The following is a 19,322-nucleotide window of genomic DNA, read 5'->3' on the forward strand; positions in this document are numbered from 1 at the left end:
GATACCGACACGCACTCATCACAATATTACGTAGGATGTGTGTGACCTTATTTTATGCTGACGCCAAAGAATAATCTAGTTCCCAGGCCCACAATAATTTAGTGACAAAGCCACCCACCACTCTCTGGTCAGCATCCTCGCGTCCGTCCCTTAAATCAGTGCATGAGCACCAGCCACCAAGTGACAACCTCTCAAGTATCAAAACCGATTTCAACGAGCGACAACTGGACTTCTTATGCAAGCAATAATCAGTGCGTTCGTTAATTCAATTTGTGTATTTGAAGTAGTACTTTATCTTATCTAAAACCTAAAACTCTTACAATATTGTCTACGAACAACTGTGAATCAGGTAAGGCATATGATATAATATTTTGTGTGGATTGCAGTCAATACGTTCTATGTGCTTTTTTCCATAAAATCATATTGTACGGTGTATTTGATATAATTCTCGAATACACGATCTCGAGAGCCCTCCGAACACCTGGAGGAAGGTAATAGCGTAATTTTACAATTCTAACTTTTACTATTTTAATATAACTATCGGCAGGAGCCGTATATATATTTAGATTTTATTTTATCTTATTTTACGTTATTACAAAGTGATGACATACACAAAAAAACACAAATCATTGTAAAATCAATACCTCGCTCCGTTTCGCTCAGAATCTAATATTTAACTTTTTTTTGATAAATAATTTTTCACTACTTAGAATAAAATGCAAGGTTCCTTATAAGTTTTAAATGGAAGTTCAAAAACAGACAGATAAACACGATTATTTTTTAAATTAATTTAAAGTTCAAATATTGACGAAATTTCGAAAATGTTCAAATAATTTTTCAGTTAGAAATTCATAAAAGTATTTTTTTCTTAGCTAATATTAGACATTTAAATAAAAATTTCCCCACATATTTGTCTACTTTAAACAAAAAAAAATAAAGTTTACTCGAAAGTATCAAACATTTATTTTTTATAAGTGTTAATTTAAAATTTTTATGATATTGAATTTTTACCGATAACTAGACGAAGTTTTGTGTATAGATTTTTGATATTTTGTTGTAGGTATACCTAATTATATACCTAATTCAAAAACGAATTACTGTAGACTCTCGAAACTTTCAGCAAACATTAAAATTACCATTCTCTATAGGTACACGCTATAACTTTCAAACTATTTTGACTCTTTTTTTTGTCAAATTTGATACGTATAAAATAGTAAAAAATTAGTTAGGTTACTAACCTAAAGTAAAATTAAAATTTCTCACTAAATCATGTTAAGTTTAAAAGACCATATTGAAATAAAATTACTTTTAATAAATTTAGAACCTGTCCAGATTCTAAAAGTAATCAACATAGTTCCTACATTAAATACTACACAACAGTAATCCCATAAATATAAATTAATTTTCTTTTTATTAATTTTGTTGACAGTAAAGTCTAAACAGAAACTTATTATATTTATATTTTTTCTTAGGTCAGGTTATAAATTTAGGATTACAATCGATGCCAAGTGAAAGTCAATTCAATCCTCAATTGTGGAAGAAAATGTTGACAATCCTTCTTCTGAATTAGTATCAAATTGTATAATGAATATAAATCGTAAAACAAAAAAATACATTACTTAATTACAAGGGCGTACTGCACCGTCTCTGCTCAGACAGCCTTATTCCTCACGGGAACTCTTTCGGGTGATCTTCTCGCTTTGGAACGCAAAGGAGTTCGGAGCAAAATCGACGACCCAGATAGATTGTATTACATTGGATTTTGCGTATGAAAGGTGAATAACCAAATGAATAACCAAATGAAACAAAAATAAATATGTATGTAGAAGCTTTATGAGTTTGCTTGATTACTATGACAGCTGGATTTCTAATAGTATTAGGAGTTATAACATAACTATATTAGATTCTGAGCGGAGCGATGAAGCTAGTGGTTTTACAATGGTGTTTATTATTTTTTTTTTATTCTGTATATATAATTTCTACCAGAAGAAGTGCTTCGATTTCAATATATAGTACCTTATACTTTAGAAAATTGGATCAAGATGTTACTTTAAGGAGGTCATTTTTTGATTTTCTCAATAGTTATTTAATGCAACGGGAAAAACCACCAACAAATTACGAAAAACCACTAAAAATTGGATTTTATTTTTAACGCTTTGTTTATCACAATAGAAACTAATAAAAATTTTTTTTTTCAATATTAATTCAACCTACAGGCTATAATAAATAATAGCAATATAAAATATCTTGACAGACAGACCATCTCCGCTCAGAATCGTTTTTCTTATACAATATATATTAATATATATATAATTATATTGTATCATTGAATTCAAGTTTAATACAATCCATTATACATTGACCCACTTGTAACCTACTGTACAGCAGAATGACATCCATTTAACCGCTTTTTTTAAAATTTGTTCTGTGCGTATTATTATTTAATAATTAAAGACTCAAAAATCTTATATCGTCTTATAAATATGGTATATTTATTTAATAAAAAGTAATTGGCTTTGCCCTCCCCCCCCCCGCGGCTCTGTTTTGTTAAAATATATTATTTTTAAATTAAATATTCAAGTATTTTTATTGAAAATTAATTATAACATAGTATTATATATCTATTGTTTTATTTATCTCTTCTGAACAATAATTATTGTAAAAATGGAGATACGAGTTAATTGATACTTATTTCAGTCGTGTCTTATTCGAGATAGGAACTACATAAATAGTAGGTACTAAGCACTATACTCTATTCCCCGTAAGTTTACCCACTTTATTTTTGCGCACGCAGAGTATATATGGTGAAAACGTTGTGACAATACAGTTCATTGTAGTTCTACTGTTTCACGTTACAAAACACCTCAGTGTATACGTATATTGAACTGTATTGTCACAAAATTTTCACCATACTCCGCGTGTGCAAAAATAAAATGAGGGTCAACTTGCGGGGAAGAGAGTAGGTATAGAGGTATATATTTAAGACGTTCTCGTTATATTGTGAAATCTTATTATAAATTATTATTAAATTAAATAATAACTCTTAAAACGTGTCTACAAAGTGTTAATTGTCGGAAATAATTAAAAATAGGTAGGTATTTAAAAAATGTTCTAAAAACGCCAAACACATTACCTGATGAATAAAAAAAATTTCAAAAAACGATTAAATAGCGGTATAAAACTTTCAAAATTGAATTCAATAAGAACAGTAGGGCTTAATTTTCTTAATCTTTTGGTCAACGAAGCTACGTTTTACATTACCTACCTAAGCTAGAAATAATATTGTATTTTTCTACAAATTCACAGTCCCAAAAATTGTTATTATTTATTAAATATTACGTCAATGGAAAAGCAGAACGCGATCCGGCAGCTGCGTAAGGATCGTACCAGCTGAACATCGTCGATGGTCGATGTACCATGTAGAATCCAGATAAGCGCGCTCGGTAGGTCGGTTCTTAGCCTTTGACCGGTCAGTCGCCGCCGTAGATAAGTATAATTTATATAAGTATAACTAAGTATAACCACAGTATAACATAATATATATATAATATAATATAATTATTATGATATGAGTGCTGTGGCTTAACATCTGCGTAGAGACTGGCGTATCGCACAGAACGGACATGATAAAATAACGTCATAATAAAATATAATTTTACTATATTATTACGTATAATATTATTAAATGTTTATCATCGCCAGTATGGGTCAGCCGTTCGTCTATAGGTCAGGTCGGGTGTTGCAATTCCGATTTCCCGTTGCCGGTCGCACACTGCCACACTCGCAGTCTCACGCAGTAACACGGCTACTATCATGCTTACCGACAGTCGATAATTCCGTCGAACGATCGTTCTATCCGTTAGTGTAATATTTTGAACCTGATCGGTTCGTCAGATTAATTTATTTTCAAGTCGACTTCGCCATTAACCAGCTGTTTACAATACGCACATCTCTACTCTGGACGTCGTCACCGTTGCCAAATTTTCCGCCAAAAACACACTAGCGCCACTCATCCCTCACTAATCCCCACCACGCCTACGACACATCACAACACAACAAGTGGTCACGGGGTGCCGCGTAAAATTGCAGTCTTTGTCCACTCGTCCATTGTCCATATTCCCATCTCATATCTCATATCAGTCGTATCTCGTAAGCCGCGTTCTCGTCCATTATTTCAATATTGCACCTTGCACAGTTGCACGTTGCACTTGGTCTATCTAATCATGACCGTCTCCATCGAGGAAGTCCGCAACGAGTTGGATCGCATCTTCGACTCGAGTTCGTCTGACATTCAACGAATTACGAAGTGAGTTAATATTTTTCATAAGTGGGTATCGGGGGGAATTTGACGATTGCTCGTTTAAATTGTCATGTCCTCCGCGGATATACCCCAACCAATGTCGATAATAATAATAATAATAATAATAACAACAACAATAACAATAACATTGTCGATGGACCATTACAGGTGTAGAATTCTGTTGAATAACGTAATTTCAACGTGGTCCACCAATGTGTTGGAAATGTTGAAAGAAGTCATCAAATTCCGTAAGTGATTTACATATTACAGTCAATATATTATTTTAGTAGATATGTGTTAACACACATCTAACCAAACGTCCGAGCCTATCCAACTATTGTATTTACTTTTGATCTTAGAAACACCACTATTTTATGCATTCAATTTCAGTTGCTCAGGATAATGTCAACCTGTTCGTATCTCGTCAGATTTTCTCCGACTTCTGTATGCGACTCTTACCCGTATTGCCGGATTCACAGTATAAACTATTGGCTCAATTCATGCTGGAAGAAGTAAGGAGAATATTGCTATACTATTGGTACCTACCTATATGTTGTAAACAAAATTATTTATACTTTGGTTTTATTTTAGATGCAACCGAGGGAGGTTAATTTTGAATATCATATGTCAATTATCTGTCACCATTTATCGTACATTTACGAGAAAGAGGAAAATTGGAAGGAAGCAGCCAATTTTCTAGCCAGCATCCCAGCAGAATCGTATTACAGGTGAATATACATTTAGTTTTTCATATTGATTTATCATAGTACCTATATATTATATACCTATTGTTATGTTATCTATTACAAGATTAAAATGTTTTTAAAGATTTTCTGTTGATTATGAATTGGAATTATACTTGAAAATTGCACAACTTTACATGGAAGATGATAATCCATTGCTAGCAGATCCTTACGTCAAAAAAGCTTCAGTATTGAAAGTATGGTTTATACTCAATAAAAGTACAATTAAAGTATAATAGAACGGTACAACTGTAAACTAAACTTATTTATATTTTGGTCGATCCATATTTATGTGATGGAACTAAGTTTTAAAAATAATTGTTAATACTATAAATTAAATCATGGTAACGTTCTATTTTATGATGATATGAAGGGTGCTTCAACATGGTTCATTTCAGCGCATATAAGCGCTGCCACATTGTTTGTCTTGGGTCATTGAAATGCTCAGACTACAACCGGGACGTCACGGAAAATAGGTGTTAAGTCGTGAGTTGACGCTCACGCTCTCTTATTCCATCAGAGTAGAACAGTAAAAGTGTGAGTGCTATTTCCTAAAGTGAACGCTCAAATCTAATATGATAAGAGATATCACAATAACTGTAGACCGTTTCACAACTAGTTTCAAACTTTCATCTTAAAATAATTTTTTTTTGTTACTCAATTTAACAATTGTACATTGTACAATTTTGAACAAAAATAAAAATGTTTAAATAAAATAAAAAATTCTGATTACTGTGTAGTGATAACATTGCAACGCTCATGTCATCAATATTCATGTTCCTCTAGATCTTCTCTACCTGAGATCGCTTATGTTTAAACGAACAGTTCAACGCGAATACAATAAGCATGAGCACTGAAAGTAAATAAGTGCCCATGTCGAATGTACCCTTAATATTATTACAGTTATATCGATAGACTGAATACTATACTAATTATATTATCATTTCTGCATTTTTTTACAGAAAATGCTGCATTAGTACAAAGATGGCCTAATAAAAATATTATTTTTCAGTTTTTAACATCAAACAATGATCTTCATTTAACTTATAAAGTTTGTTATGCAAGAATGTTGGATTTCCGTTTAAAATTTATTGAGGCTGCACAAGAATATCATGAATTGTCGAACTGCCCATCATTAAAAGTAGATGAACGTTTGATGGCATTGAAGAATACGCTTGTCTGTACGATATTATCATTTGCCGGTAAGATATAAAAGATAATGTTGATAGAATCTGGTACAAGTGTTATAAAAACATTTGTTATTATAAATAATATGAGATAGTTTGAAATATATTTATTAGTTTATACTTAATAGCTAATTGTGTTATTGACTGACTATAATTTTTTTTGGGGGGACAGCCTAATTAGTTTACCATAGGTAGGTGCTAACATTTTTTTTTTTTTTTAAATAAAATAATACAAATTAATTTTTTTGTTAAAAGTATAATTAATTAATTAATTTGATTAGTTAGGTCTCAATGATTGATATAGGTGTTTAAGATGAATAAATGTTGTATTGTATCTTGAGTAGTTTTGCATTCTGTAAACATATTATTATATGTTTAGTTTCTTAAACACCACAAGTTGGAATTGTCTTATCTAAAAAAATATAGTATTTTTTTGAATGAGGGCCCATGGGTGAAATGTGTGTGGTCTATTTTGCCTAATTTGTCCTTTCTGTTGCATGATGCCGGTTTGAACCATTTTTGTAGTACTTTAAATTTGTCTTAATTTGTTTCATTAGATGTTGTTATCAATTTAATTTAAAATGTACTACCTGTAAATTAATTTATTAATGCCTTTATTTCATTTTACACACCATTTATATATTTCATCTAAGTTTATTTCTTATCTTTAGCAAGCTGATCCAATCTTACAGTGTTCTGGCATCCATTCAAATGTTGTGTTTTTATTATTTTCAATACTATCATTACTATTTCTTTCATTATGATTTGTAATAACACTCAGTGAGTGTGAATTTTGTGTAGTTTATAGTTTATTTATCTTAGATTTGGAATTATATTATGAGTATGACATTATATATAGCCAGTGATATTGTACTATAATGTGTTAATCATATTTCTAATATTTAATTTTATTGAATTATCCGTGTTAATTTCTATGTGATAATAAATCATGTTTATCAGATTTTTGATTAGATTTTTGTATACATGTGTTGTAGTTTCTTTTTTCTGGTGATTATTCAATTGTTTGTTGGTCAATTTGAACTTAAAATTGTAACTGCGATGTCACTTGGAATACTATATATATATTAAATATATTTATTTTCGGCATTCTGTACATACCTATTACTTACTACCTATTTGGTCAGAGATCCTTTGTATTGCAAATGTTTGATAATATTATGTATTTATTTGGATCATATTATAACCGATTGTTGATATGTCTTACGTATGGAGGTTGAAAAAAATTGTGTAACAAAAAAAAAATGCAATGTTTTTGGTGCTTTTCTCGTAATGGTGTACACTTGAAATTTGAACCATAGATTCCCTATAATGGTAGGTATCACATACAAAGTGACCATAAAATAATCTTGTGAATCAAATTCAATGATTTGACTATCAACATTTTCAGAAAAAAAAGCTTTACTAGAATACATTAAAAAATATGGAGGTTACCATTTGAAAAAATAAAGTTGCTTTTGCTATTGATACAACTGCGTGTTTAAAAATTTTGAAATTGTTATAAATATATTGCCTTCTAAAAATAAAAAAACATGATTTTTCCTTTTTTTTGAAATTCCATATCATTGATCCATTAAATTAATCATTAAAAAAAACCGCGTACAATGACATAAGATACACATGGTATAATAAATCATTTATTTTTTACATATTAATACGATCTTACTATGTATATATTTGTATGTGAGTAAATATTAATAAATGAAATAGATTTGTTGGAGTAAGGGTTTGAACTTAAGTCAGGATCAATAATTCAATTCAATAATAAACTTTGAATGGGTGTCACAATTCTCTAAGTCCTCAGCAATTTATTTTATTTCTACATCTGTTGTTTGTTTAATAGACAAGGTCTGGCTAAAAGTATACCCAGGGCATCTACATATTGCATGCAGTTACCATTTATATGTTCAATTTTATAGTCATAACTCTGTAAGAACAAATCCAGCAATTTGGGGTTAATGTCCTTCTTTTTGAGAGTTAAAGTAATACTATTATAATCAGTTATAATTTTAAATTTAATGCCCTGCAAGTATACGTAGAATCTTTTAATAGAGTTTATAATTGAGAACATTTCCAATTTGAAACTATGGTTCCTTGATTACATCTGTGATACGTTGACTGTAGTAAGAAATTGGATGAAATGTATTATCAGATTGCTTCTGGAGTAAAATAGAACCAAAACCTAAACTGGAAGCGTCGCAGTGCAATTGAGTATTAGCTTTAGGATTTAACAGACATAAAATAGAGCTGTCTATAAGCTTACTTGTTCCAACAGGAATTAAATTTGTCTATGTCAAAATGGAATGGTTCATTTTTTTTCGCAGTACATCAAATAATGGTTTGGCCATAACAGAGAAATTATGTATAAAATTACAAAAATATGACACTAGACCAGCGTTTCTCAAACTGTGGGTCGCGACCCATTGGTGGGTCGTCAGTCAATTTTTGGTGGGTCGTGAAAATTTTTTTGAATTATATAGATTCCAAGAAATTTATGTTAAATTAATATTAAATATACTTATATTGTTATAGTAATATAGTACCAAAAATTACGTGGGTAATAAATAATAATTTGTCGTATATTTATTTATTACCACGGGTATTAATATTATTAAAAGTAGATTATTTTGTAAAAATATATTGATTATAAACCTATAAAATAGTAAATACCCCCGTAAATACCTAATAAAAGAAATAAACAAATTTTGTTTTTATAACTACTTTTTGAAAAGTTAAACCACGTGGGTCGTGAAAGATTTTTCGGGGAAAATTTGGGTCGAGATATAAAAAAGATTGAGAACCACTGCACTAGACTAAGAAAACTATGAAGAGCTTTGGGATTAGTTGGGACTGGATAATCACGAGTAACAGACACATTTCTTGGATTTGGACGGATCCCTTCAACACCAACTTGGTATCTCAAATATATTATTTCAATTTTAATGAACTGACTTTTATTAAACTGTATTTGAAGTTGATGAGCACTCATCAATTTCAAAGCGTCAGAAAGAATACTCAAGTGTTAGTCAATGGTCGCTGTTGCTATAGCAATGTCATCAAAATATACTATAATACGTTTTTTCTTAATTAGATTCTTAAAAACACTATTAACAAATCGTTGAAATATGCTAGATCCAGAGCAGTCAAGAGCCAGTTACTTGCAGCTGCAACCAACTTTGTTCGAACAATTTCCAACTTGAATGCTTTGGGCCAAGTTAAGACATCTATCTATTCAATTATGTATGCTAGGTCTTAAAATATTATATTAAAACATGTTCAAGAAGACAACCAACATGACGTGTTGTGTCTGTCTTACTAATGCAGATAATTGCAAATTGTATGTTTAGAATAATCCATTTAACTGTTGTTTTTAATACTAATAAGTTTTTTGACCTATTATTAGATTTAAAGTTATTAATATAATAATTTTAAAATATTGAAGCTTTATTATTGTAATATTTAATATATATCATTATATTTTATTAGATTTCTAGGGGACTGCCCTCTGTTTATTCTGCTAGACACCCTGAGGAAGATATATCTAAAATCATTTTTATTTGGTACTCATAATTTTTGTGATTTGTTTTATTATTATAATTTTTTTTTTTGGTTGCCCAACTATTTTTAAAACATCAAATAATATTTTTAAAACTTTTATTTGGGAAAACAAATTTAACTCTGAAATTTCTATGGTGTGGTCCAGATTCGAACCCCCTTAATCAACATTTTTGGTACACCACTGTTTACAATAATATATGTTCAAGTAGTTGAATAATTAAAGATACTGTAGTATTTAATCTTATAATATCAACAACATTTGAATTTAAATATTATACCTACTGTAAAATACTTAAATCAGCGTTTTTTAACACCTGACGAATAGAAAACTATTTTGGCCTTGAATTAAAAGTAAATTCCATCAGGCTTAAATGTAAAAATGTTATAATGAGTTTCTGGTTTTATAATCATGGGCTACTTATTATACTACTTTATTTCTAATGCATTGACTATGTGCGCAATTCCTTGACCTAGAACACACAAAATATATTCTAAAAGCAGTTTGATATTACAATGAAACCTCTAAATACCTGACACTCTTTGTCGCTAATATTTTGTTTGCTATTCAGATTTCTCAGTTTGTAGGTTGTGTAGTTGGTTCCGCTACTTATAAGAGGTGTCTGTTATTGGGGGTTTCACTGTTCATATTTAAAATTTTGATTTATATACAAACAATAAAAACAATATTAGATTTAGTTTTTTTAGTTAAATAATACTTACTCATTTCAAATACCTATTACAAATAGTCCTTTTTTTAACATTTATATTTTAACAATGGTTTTATAACATTCTGTATTATATGTCCCTTAACCAGTTAATATCCTACAATTTTTTTATTTATGATCTAACACAGGCGACATTCGAACTCAGTTGTTAAAATCATTGTTTGATGATGAAAGATGTAAAATCTTTATCAGATCATCAACTCTTGAAAAACTGTGTTCGGTTCGTATTATTAAATCTCATGAAATTGATGAGATAGCAAATTTGTTGTTGCCACATCAGAAGGCCGAAACAAATTATGGTAATTTTTTACAATAGCACATATTAAATGCATTTATATAATATTTAAACATTTTGTAGGCACATCTATATTGGTTGAAGCTATAGCGCAACATAATATTCAATCAATCGAAAAACTTTATGAAAATATCAAAATTGAGTCACTTGCCCGCTTGTTGGGATTTGAACCATGTAAAGCCGAATTAATGGTAGGAAGAATGATATCCGAAGGACGCATAGAAGGTTCAATTAATCAGAAAAACGGTTTTATAACATTTAAACGTAAGTCTTATTTTTATGCTATTTTATTTTCTATAATTTGTTACAATGATAACTTTTTGTACACAGTCCGAAACCCAAACGAATTGTTAGAATCTTGGACTGAAATTATTGAATCCTTGAACAATCAGTTTAATCGTATGAATGAAATCTTATTGACAAACAGTTCATTACAGAAAGATAAGAAAGATCATACAGATGTTTAAATGTCATTGTTGGAATACAATTAAGAGGTTTGCAAACGGTCATTTATTTAAATCAAAACGAACAAATCTTTGGTCAATCATACCCATGAACATTATACTCTTGAAATTTAAAATGTTGACTTAAAAATTTAAATTAAAATGCAAATCTTAAATGCAGCCTATTTGAGCTCAACTATATATATTAACGAATTCCAATCAGTTTGAAGACGTCTATCGGTAGGATTGACTAAAAGTACATATATATGAGCATAATACATCCATTATTATTCACACGCAAGACATGAAGTTGGTGACTTGTATGTATGCGTGCTAGAACACTCTGTTATTAATTTTATATTACAGTCACACACACTAATGGTTACTACACATACATTTACAAGACCCTCATGCACACACTTAAAAAATTCCAATATTTAACCCTAAAAGATTGTCTGTTTGCAATCCACCTAAGTACATTGATTTATTTATATTTATATAGAATTATATATATGTATAATATTTTTATTATGAAATGTTGTATCTGAAGTTTAATTTTTATCAATTTTTATTGACATTCAATGTTTTAAAAAATGTATGTATTTAAGTTGTTAAATTTTAACATTATTGGTCATAATATTAAAGGTATAAATAATAATTAACATAAATCTTTTAAGTTATTTTTATTACAGTCTATGACACAACCATCGTGGTTTCTGTACCCTATTTATTCACCTATAATCTATATTATGTCAATCTCTCTTCACTTGGCCAACCCATTCAAATAGAAAAACAATATAAGTAGGTTAGTATGATGACTAATAACCACAAAGAGTTCAGGTAAAGCCAAACTTTAAATTGTTTATTATATTTGGAAAATCGGTAAAATGTATAATTTGTGTGGAGAGATCCAAACAGTGTAGTGAGGAAATTAAGCAAAACACAGTGATGAAAGATTAATTTCTATTCAAACAAGTCATTAAAACTTATCATTGTTCCCATTTTCTTTGCTAAATTGAGAATGGGGTCCCTAACCTTATTTCTACTCTTTAGGAAAACTGCAGCTTACTATAATTCCTCTAAGCCTTACAGTGTTAAACAATTAGCTTATAATTTACACAGCATAATCATTTGATCAGTTATCTATCACTTAGGAGTATTTAATACAAAGGGTTTTCAACTAATAAGACAATATTAATCAAAAATAAATAAAATAAAAACAATTTCAATAATAAAAATAAATGATCAAACATTAATGATTTATTATTTAAAAACATAAGGCAGGAGAAAATTTTTAAAAATAGATACAAATTTAAGAATAACAACCTTGTCGTTGATAAAATTAATTCTTTAGAGTTGAACGCATCAAATACCAATAATTGTTTCGAAATAAATAATGTACAGTAACAGAAAATTAAAATAGTTAAATAAATACAATATTTATATTACTTATTATTATAATACATGTAGTATTTATTATTAGTTATGACTAATCTATTTTGAACGAATAGAGGACTATTTTTAAAATATTAATGATAATTATAATTTAATATTAATACTATAGTAAAATTATACATGTTAACATAGTAGTTTAAAAATGAAAATATTTAATGTTTCCTAATAATCAATTGCAATTTATAAAAATAATTATGTACAACAATAAATTATTTTAATTTTAATATTTGAAATTCATGTGAAATTTAAATAATAATATATTTCAAAATTTATACAAAGTTTTTCTAAATTTGGCTTGATTGAAAAAAAATGTCATAATTTGCTTTTAATAATTGAATAACACAAAATATTTAAGAATAAGAAAAGCTTAGCAGCCCTTAATCAATATTTAACACACAACACAAAATTAAATTAACAATTTAAAAAGTTCCAAATTTTCTTTGGCTCAGCTCAAATTGATTTAAGGTTTATTCACGATGAACAAGTACATTTAGTCCAAGATATACTAAAACAGCAAACTGAAAAACAAAACTTAATTAAGTGATATATAAAAAATAAACAATTATGTGCATTTATTAATTCATTATAATATGCCTATATTCTAACTATTCTTAATCAGATGATTATAATATAGTGATCAATTTAGTAGGAAATACTTCTAGTCCGGTCACCGAGAAAACGCCTCTCGGCGGCGATCAAAACTCGTCGTAGTCTGCGCATCTCTCACCATCGGGCGATCAGTGATGATCACGCAATGGTTAACGACGGCGTGTGATGGTTCACGGCAGTCTTACTTAGTTCGTGAAATTAGATCTCAAGACGGTAGAGCGCATTCATTTGGATGCACGGCCAAGTAACATTCTCTCGGTGAACGGACTATAGTTATTTGATTTACCAGTAACAAAATCCAATAATTTTCATACTTGAGATTTTCAAGATGATTAAAAACTAACATAAACAATTGGTAATTTACACAATTCTCAACACCATATTTGACAAATAAATTTTGTTGAACTATTCACAAAATATTTATATTAACATTTTCTAAACATGATACAATTTAAAACATTTTGTTTTTAGCACTAAGAACTCATAAAATGTGCAGTTTTATTTTATTAACTAAGGCTTGAAATTGAATACAATTTTCCTCAAAAGTTGTTCTTACAGCATTCTTATAATATCAAAAGTATATATGAACAATTTTTTTTTAGACATTTGACGTTCAAATGTTGACAAAATTATATATTTAAATAAAAAAGAAACAACGTTTTCTCCAACAATTTAAGTAATTTTACTGTCATCCATTAATAATTGAGTGTAGTGATTTGAAACTGTTATTTTAAATTACATTTTCAAAATAATTAATCTAATTTCAAGCTATTTCCATATTTATTTACTTATTCTTACCATTACTTAGTAGGTACATCATTACTCAGTAATGACATATAAGTTAATAATATATGCTAATCTTTTGGAAAAAATTAATTTAACCTACCATGTTAAAATAATTAATTATCTATTAATGATATAAAATATCCTGCTCAGAATTGGTTTTCAATGATTTATCATAAATTCAAATTTAACAAGTCCACTATGGTGATTTACTTAACAAGGAGGTATACACAAAACCTATTATATAGTAAAGGAGATCTTAGTTTTTTTTTTAACAATATCATCAAATAGAAAATTATGAATTCATGCATCGTTTAATAGAATTGTTAAAAAATCAATAAATTTACAATTAATTTAAATTAAATAAAACCCAATACATACTTTGACTATAGGATGCATTAAAATTTTAACCATTCCAACATATGGTAAAAATCCTCTAGCTCTGCCTACAATATCGGATTTTTCTAGCCACTGTTGGCCAGGAGCATACAATCCTCTATCATCTACACTATTGTTGTCACCTTTGGTCAAAAATTTAACTGTGCCATTGCTTCTAGAAAAAAAAACATTGATATAACAATATATTTTTAAATAACAATTTTTAAATCAAACCAACTTCTCGTGTAGTTTTAAAACTCTGTGCACTATAGGAACATCACGTCCTTTAATTTTAAATACGACTATTTCACCAACTCTGACTGGTTCTTCTTCATAGTTTGTTAGGAATAATATATCACCACGATGAAAGGCTGGTTCCATACTACCACTGTAAAATATTAATTATGTTTAAAGACGAGGTTTTTAAATTCATGTTACTAAAAACGAGAAATAACTAACAATATTTAAAATCTTTAATAAAGTAATTATTTTTTAAGATAATGTTAAATAAAAATCTTAAATGTTTGAAAAAATTATGTCTATTTTACCTTGAAACAATAACAATTGGACTCTCGCAACCAGTTAAAACCTTCGAACCTTTCCATATCATTGTTGTAGATGAAATAATCATTCCAAAATACAATACTTGATAAAGAAACTAAAATCATGAGATATTTAAAATAAATAATATAACATAATTGTTTTCCATTACTTGTCTTTTATTCATGCGTTGCAAATCATCTAGAAATCCGTCAATCATCGTGACTGTTGGTAAAGAAACTTAAAATACAAAATAATATAATTTAAAATATGAAAAAGAATTCTGTATAGTGTATACAGAACGAACAGACAATTAATTTAAAATATTAGTTGAACACCGCGTAACCACGCCACTCTTAGATTATTTAATAGCTTGAAGTTAGCTTCGAAATTGTGTCGAATATATCACGTTATCTCGTTTCGATGTTATTAATGTTCACGTAGTAGATATATAACTACAGTAGTTCTCACTTTCACAGCCCGGGATTCGGGGAGTCGGAATCAGACGTCTGCACTCGGGCTGCTTGTTACTATTTCACTAAGTTACCTACTTGCATTCCATAAATCATAATATTGTTGACAATAACACATTTCTAATACTTTGTCATGTAGGTTGCGTCCAACATGCTTGTACGCAACACGCAACCACAGTTTAAGATATGTGTACAATAAAAATGGTAATAAAAAAAAAAATATAGTATTGCATTTTTTTAATATTGATACTGAACATCCATAAGTTTTTCGTTCAAATTATAAAAACACTTATTCAGTATTCACATTATTACTGCTTTTACGAAAATATAAAATGTTTCTTAATATAATAGTTAATAGACAATAGGGGAAACCTGGGTAAGACGAGGAATAGAGGTAAGATGAGACATCGTTGTATCTCGGAAACTATTTAATTTTTGAAAAAATGTTTGATAAAAAATGTAGTATGTTGGTCACACTATAATAATATTATTGTATATTAACAAATAATTTAGGTGATACGGAGTGCACGCAGGTGCACGGGTGCTTTGAATTTAACGGCAATATGCGATGTAATATTTTTTGCGAACATCAAATAATAAATAAGTAATTAAATAATTGTTTATTCTTAATTACTCTCGTATAACTTTTAATCCTCCTGCTAGTCTTGTTAGGTTTCGATTAATGCTACTTTATAGAGTCTATTCTTATTTTAAGAATTATAGCCACGTTAAATTAAAATATTACTGTTTGGGGTAAGACGGAAAAAATACAATGGGGCAAGATGAGCCAGGTCATATGTTATTATTTTTTTTTGCTTAAAGTTTTAAATTTGGCTTTATGTTTATCCTGTTGTATGAATATACCTAGTGGCTAGTATATTAAAGTAAATGTTATACTAGCAAATATAACTATACCTATAGTAAGTTATTATAATTTAGACATTAGAAATAAAACATAATATTATAACTATCATTTTCCCTCACATTTTCCTGATAAATGTTACCTTATGTACATCAATTGTATGTCTTTAATGTATATATTTATACAATATACAAAAGCAAAGATTAAGCTTGAATAACATTTAATCACCTACATAATATGAAATTAATTGTATTTGTTACGAATAAGGATTATAATGACCTACATCCCATATTATCTCAGCCATGGTCCATGATGGGACGAAAATCAATTTTTATACTTCGTTAAAATGTATGTGCCCATAATTCATAATTATATAACAAAACTGATTAGAAATTTAGTAACTACAGATAATTTTACATAAAAAAATCTTTGTTTTTTAAATAAAATAAAATATTAACTCTCTTAAATAGTTACAATGAAAGTTAGGTGTCCCATCTTATCCAGGTTTCCCCTATTCACAGGTAAAATTGTTTTACTCTTAAAATATTTGAGGGGTATATCTTAAATAGTTAAATCGTAAACGCAACCTATCGTATTTATTGACTGGTTATTTACGTCTCAAACAATATCAATTCCGCTGTTTTAATATAAAATGGGCCCCGGCTGGCCGGCTATCGATTCCATATAACATACAGCCCGATAGAGATACATAGTATGGTGGAAAACAGTAAAATATTAAAAAATAAATACAATTACTACAATACATTGGTACAATAGCTCAAATACTGACGGGGTTCACTATTTTACAAAATGTAATATAATTGTAATTTTTTGAATTAGTTGTGATTCCGTGTCAGTTTAATATTGGTGAATCTATCAATATTTGATTTTAATTATAGTAAACAGTTAATGTTATAAACATTTTCAATCTAATAATTTTTGTTTTTGCTTTTTTTATTCTTATATCGAGTTTATTCTTATATGAATTAGTTTGTATTTTTCAATTCAATACCAAAAACAAAAATATATTGAATTGTGAGTTGAGTTTAAATGAATCGATTCAGAACTATTAGTTGTTCTTTCCGATGATATTGAAAATGACGCCAATATTTTTGGACTAAATTTAGATGTTTCATCAATGTAAATACAGACTTTTTTAGCCTCTGGTCATCATATTTTAGTAAAAGTTCCGGCGGAATTAAAATATAAAAGTTCGGTGCAATCAATAACTGTTTCGTAAAGTATAGTTCTGCTATTTAAGATTTAATCATATCTATTTTATGACATTTATAATTTTTATATTTAAATGTCATCCGTTTGATAAACTATAGTTATGTTAAATCTAAATATGTACTATATTACGATAAAATTAAATGGATATCTATTATTTATTTTAACTATTAAAATTATTTTATTATACTTATTCTGGGTGGCATTCAATCACTAAACATTTATTGAATCAATAGTGAGCTAATAATATATGGTTTAGTAAACGTAATTTAGTGTCAAAATAAATTTTAACGAACCATTAAATTAATTAATTTTCATGTAACTCGTCATTATTATCTATAATTATAATAATTATAAATTATAATTGATAGGTATTTAGTTTAATGAAGACGGAAACTAGACGAAGCTATTGCACAAAAGGGCTATATAATCATTATTGTATTAAAATTATGACTGGAAAAATAATCGTCCAAACAATTTTTTTTGTCAAATTATAGGATTTAATCTATATAAATTATTAATACAAATTCAATCAATTTTAAATCATTAGGGACATTTTATTTTATCATAATATAGTACCTATTTAGATTTAAGAAAACTAAAATATTTAGTGTCAAAATAAATTTTAACGAACCATTAAATTAATTAATTTTCATGTAACTCGTCATTATTATCTATAATTATAATAATTATAAATTATAATTGATAGGTATTTAGTTTAATGAAGACGGAAACTAGACGAAGCTATTGCACAAAAGGGCTATATAATCATTATTGTATTAAAATTATGACTGGAAAAATAATCGTCCAAACAATTTTTTTTGTCAAATTATAGGATTTAATCTATATAAATTATTAATACAAATTCAATCAATTTTAAATCATTAGGGACATTTTATTTTATCATAATATAGTACCTATTTAGATTTAAGAAAACTAAAATATTTTATCAAATCGGTGTCATTAAAATATGAGAATAATAAATGTTAATCAAATAGATATGATCCATTATTAATAAAATATCTAAATCAGCAATCGATTGACAGAATCTGCGTCAGGTAGTAGTTAGTCGTAGGTGGTTGTCGCCAACAATGGTAGGTTTTATACTGACAAGTGGAACACAAACGCCGTAAAGATTAAGTTGTTTATTAGGTTGACAACGAATACAATTTATATCTTAATCAGTGCGCTATGGTGTGCGAGACGAGACAGCCGGGCAGCCGTCGATGTGGGTCCGGCGGCGGTGCTGCAGCCGGAGCCCCCACCTCGGTCACCCGACGGACGACGCACGGTTGACGAAGAAGGCCGAAGCGATCGGTGCCGTAGCGCCGACCGTGACACGATTAATCATCGATAAGAAGCTTTTTAAAATCCCATAAAGAAAAAAAAACGTTTAATCTAAACTCAGTTCATACTTGTGGAACTTTAAATTATTTCCGTGTTTTGTATTGTTATTTGTTATTCTCTTGTGTATATATTAAAGACAACAATTGATTTTTGCACCATTTTTATAAGCTTAATAAATATTGATTTTATTTAGGTAAGGTGGACCTGTTTTCGCCCAAAATCGACCTTTAGGTTTTCGTCCAATTTATAACTTTATTATATTTATTGAAAATTTAATTTAATTATTTGTCCAAAGATATAACTCATGGATTTGATACATTTGTACCGTGTGAGCAGACTAAATTTGTATTGTGTAATTTTAAATTAATTTATTTCT

The 19,322-nt window shown here is 28.6% G+C and overlaps 2 protein-coding genes across 2 annotated transcripts; one reads left to right on the forward strand and one right to left on the reverse strand.

Moving 5' to 3' along the window:
• The first annotated feature begins 4,117 nt into the window (after positions 1-4,117).
• On the forward strand, positions 4,118-11,893 carry LOC132936218 (COP9 signalosome complex subunit 4-like). The gene is made up of 9 exons (XM_061002908.1): positions 4,118-4,306; positions 4,469-4,548; positions 4,691-4,812; positions 4,892-5,028; positions 5,129-5,240; positions 6,056-6,245; positions 10,660-10,830; positions 10,890-11,090; positions 11,157-11,893. The coding sequence occupies exons 1-9, from the start codon at positions 4,224-4,226 to the stop codon at positions 11,291-11,293; spliced, it is 1,233 nt and encodes a 410-aa protein (XP_060858891.1). The 5' UTR covers positions 4,118-4,223; the 3' UTR covers positions 11,294-11,893.
• Positions 11,894-13,191: 1,298 nt separating this feature from the next.
• On the reverse strand, positions 13,192-15,254 carry LOC132936332 (signal peptidase complex catalytic subunit SEC11A-like). The gene is made up of 5 exons (XM_061003042.1): positions 15,207-15,254; positions 15,043-15,152; positions 14,733-14,882; positions 14,498-14,669; positions 13,192-13,242 (listed from the first exon to the last, which is right to left on the reverse strand). Exons 1-5 carry the CDS (start codon positions 15,252-15,254, stop codon positions 13,192-13,194), a joined length of 531 nt encoding a protein of 176 aa, XP_060859025.1.
• Between the last annotated feature and the right edge of the window lie 4,068 nt (positions 15,255-19,322).

Source organism: Metopolophium dirhodum, chromosome 1 (genome assembly GCF_019925205.1).
Source record: "Metopolophium dirhodum isolate CAU chromosome 1, ASM1992520v1, whole genome shotgun sequence".
NCBI lineage: Eukaryota > Metazoa > Arthropoda > Insecta > Hemiptera > Aphididae > Metopolophium > Metopolophium dirhodum.

Bases quoted from the DNA above. Each gene is read 5' to 3' on its own strand.
- LOC132936218 (XM_061002908.1), top strand. From the start codon at position 4,224: ATGACCGTCTCCATCGAGGAAGTCCGCAACGAGTTGGATCGCATCTTC. The intron at 5,029-5,128 runs GTGAATATACAT...ATGTTTTTAAAG, and splicing joins CCAGCAGAATCGTATTACAG to ATTTTCTGTTGATTATGAAT. The intron at 10,831-10,889 runs GTAATTTTTTAC...AACATTTTGTAG, and splicing joins GAAGGCCGAAACAAATTATG to GCACATCTATATTGGTTGAA.
- LOC132936332 (XM_061003042.1), bottom strand. From the start codon at position 15,254: ATGATTGACGGATTTCTAGATGATTTGCAACGCATGAATAAAAGACAA. The intron at 15,153-15,206 runs GTAATGGAAAAC...TCATGATTTTAG, and splicing joins AACGCATGAATAAAAGACAA to TTTCTTTATCAAGTATTGTA. The intron at 14,670-14,732 runs GTTGGTTTGATT...TTTTTTTTCTAG, and splicing joins GTTTTAAAACTACACGAGAA to AAGCAATGGCACAGTTAAAT.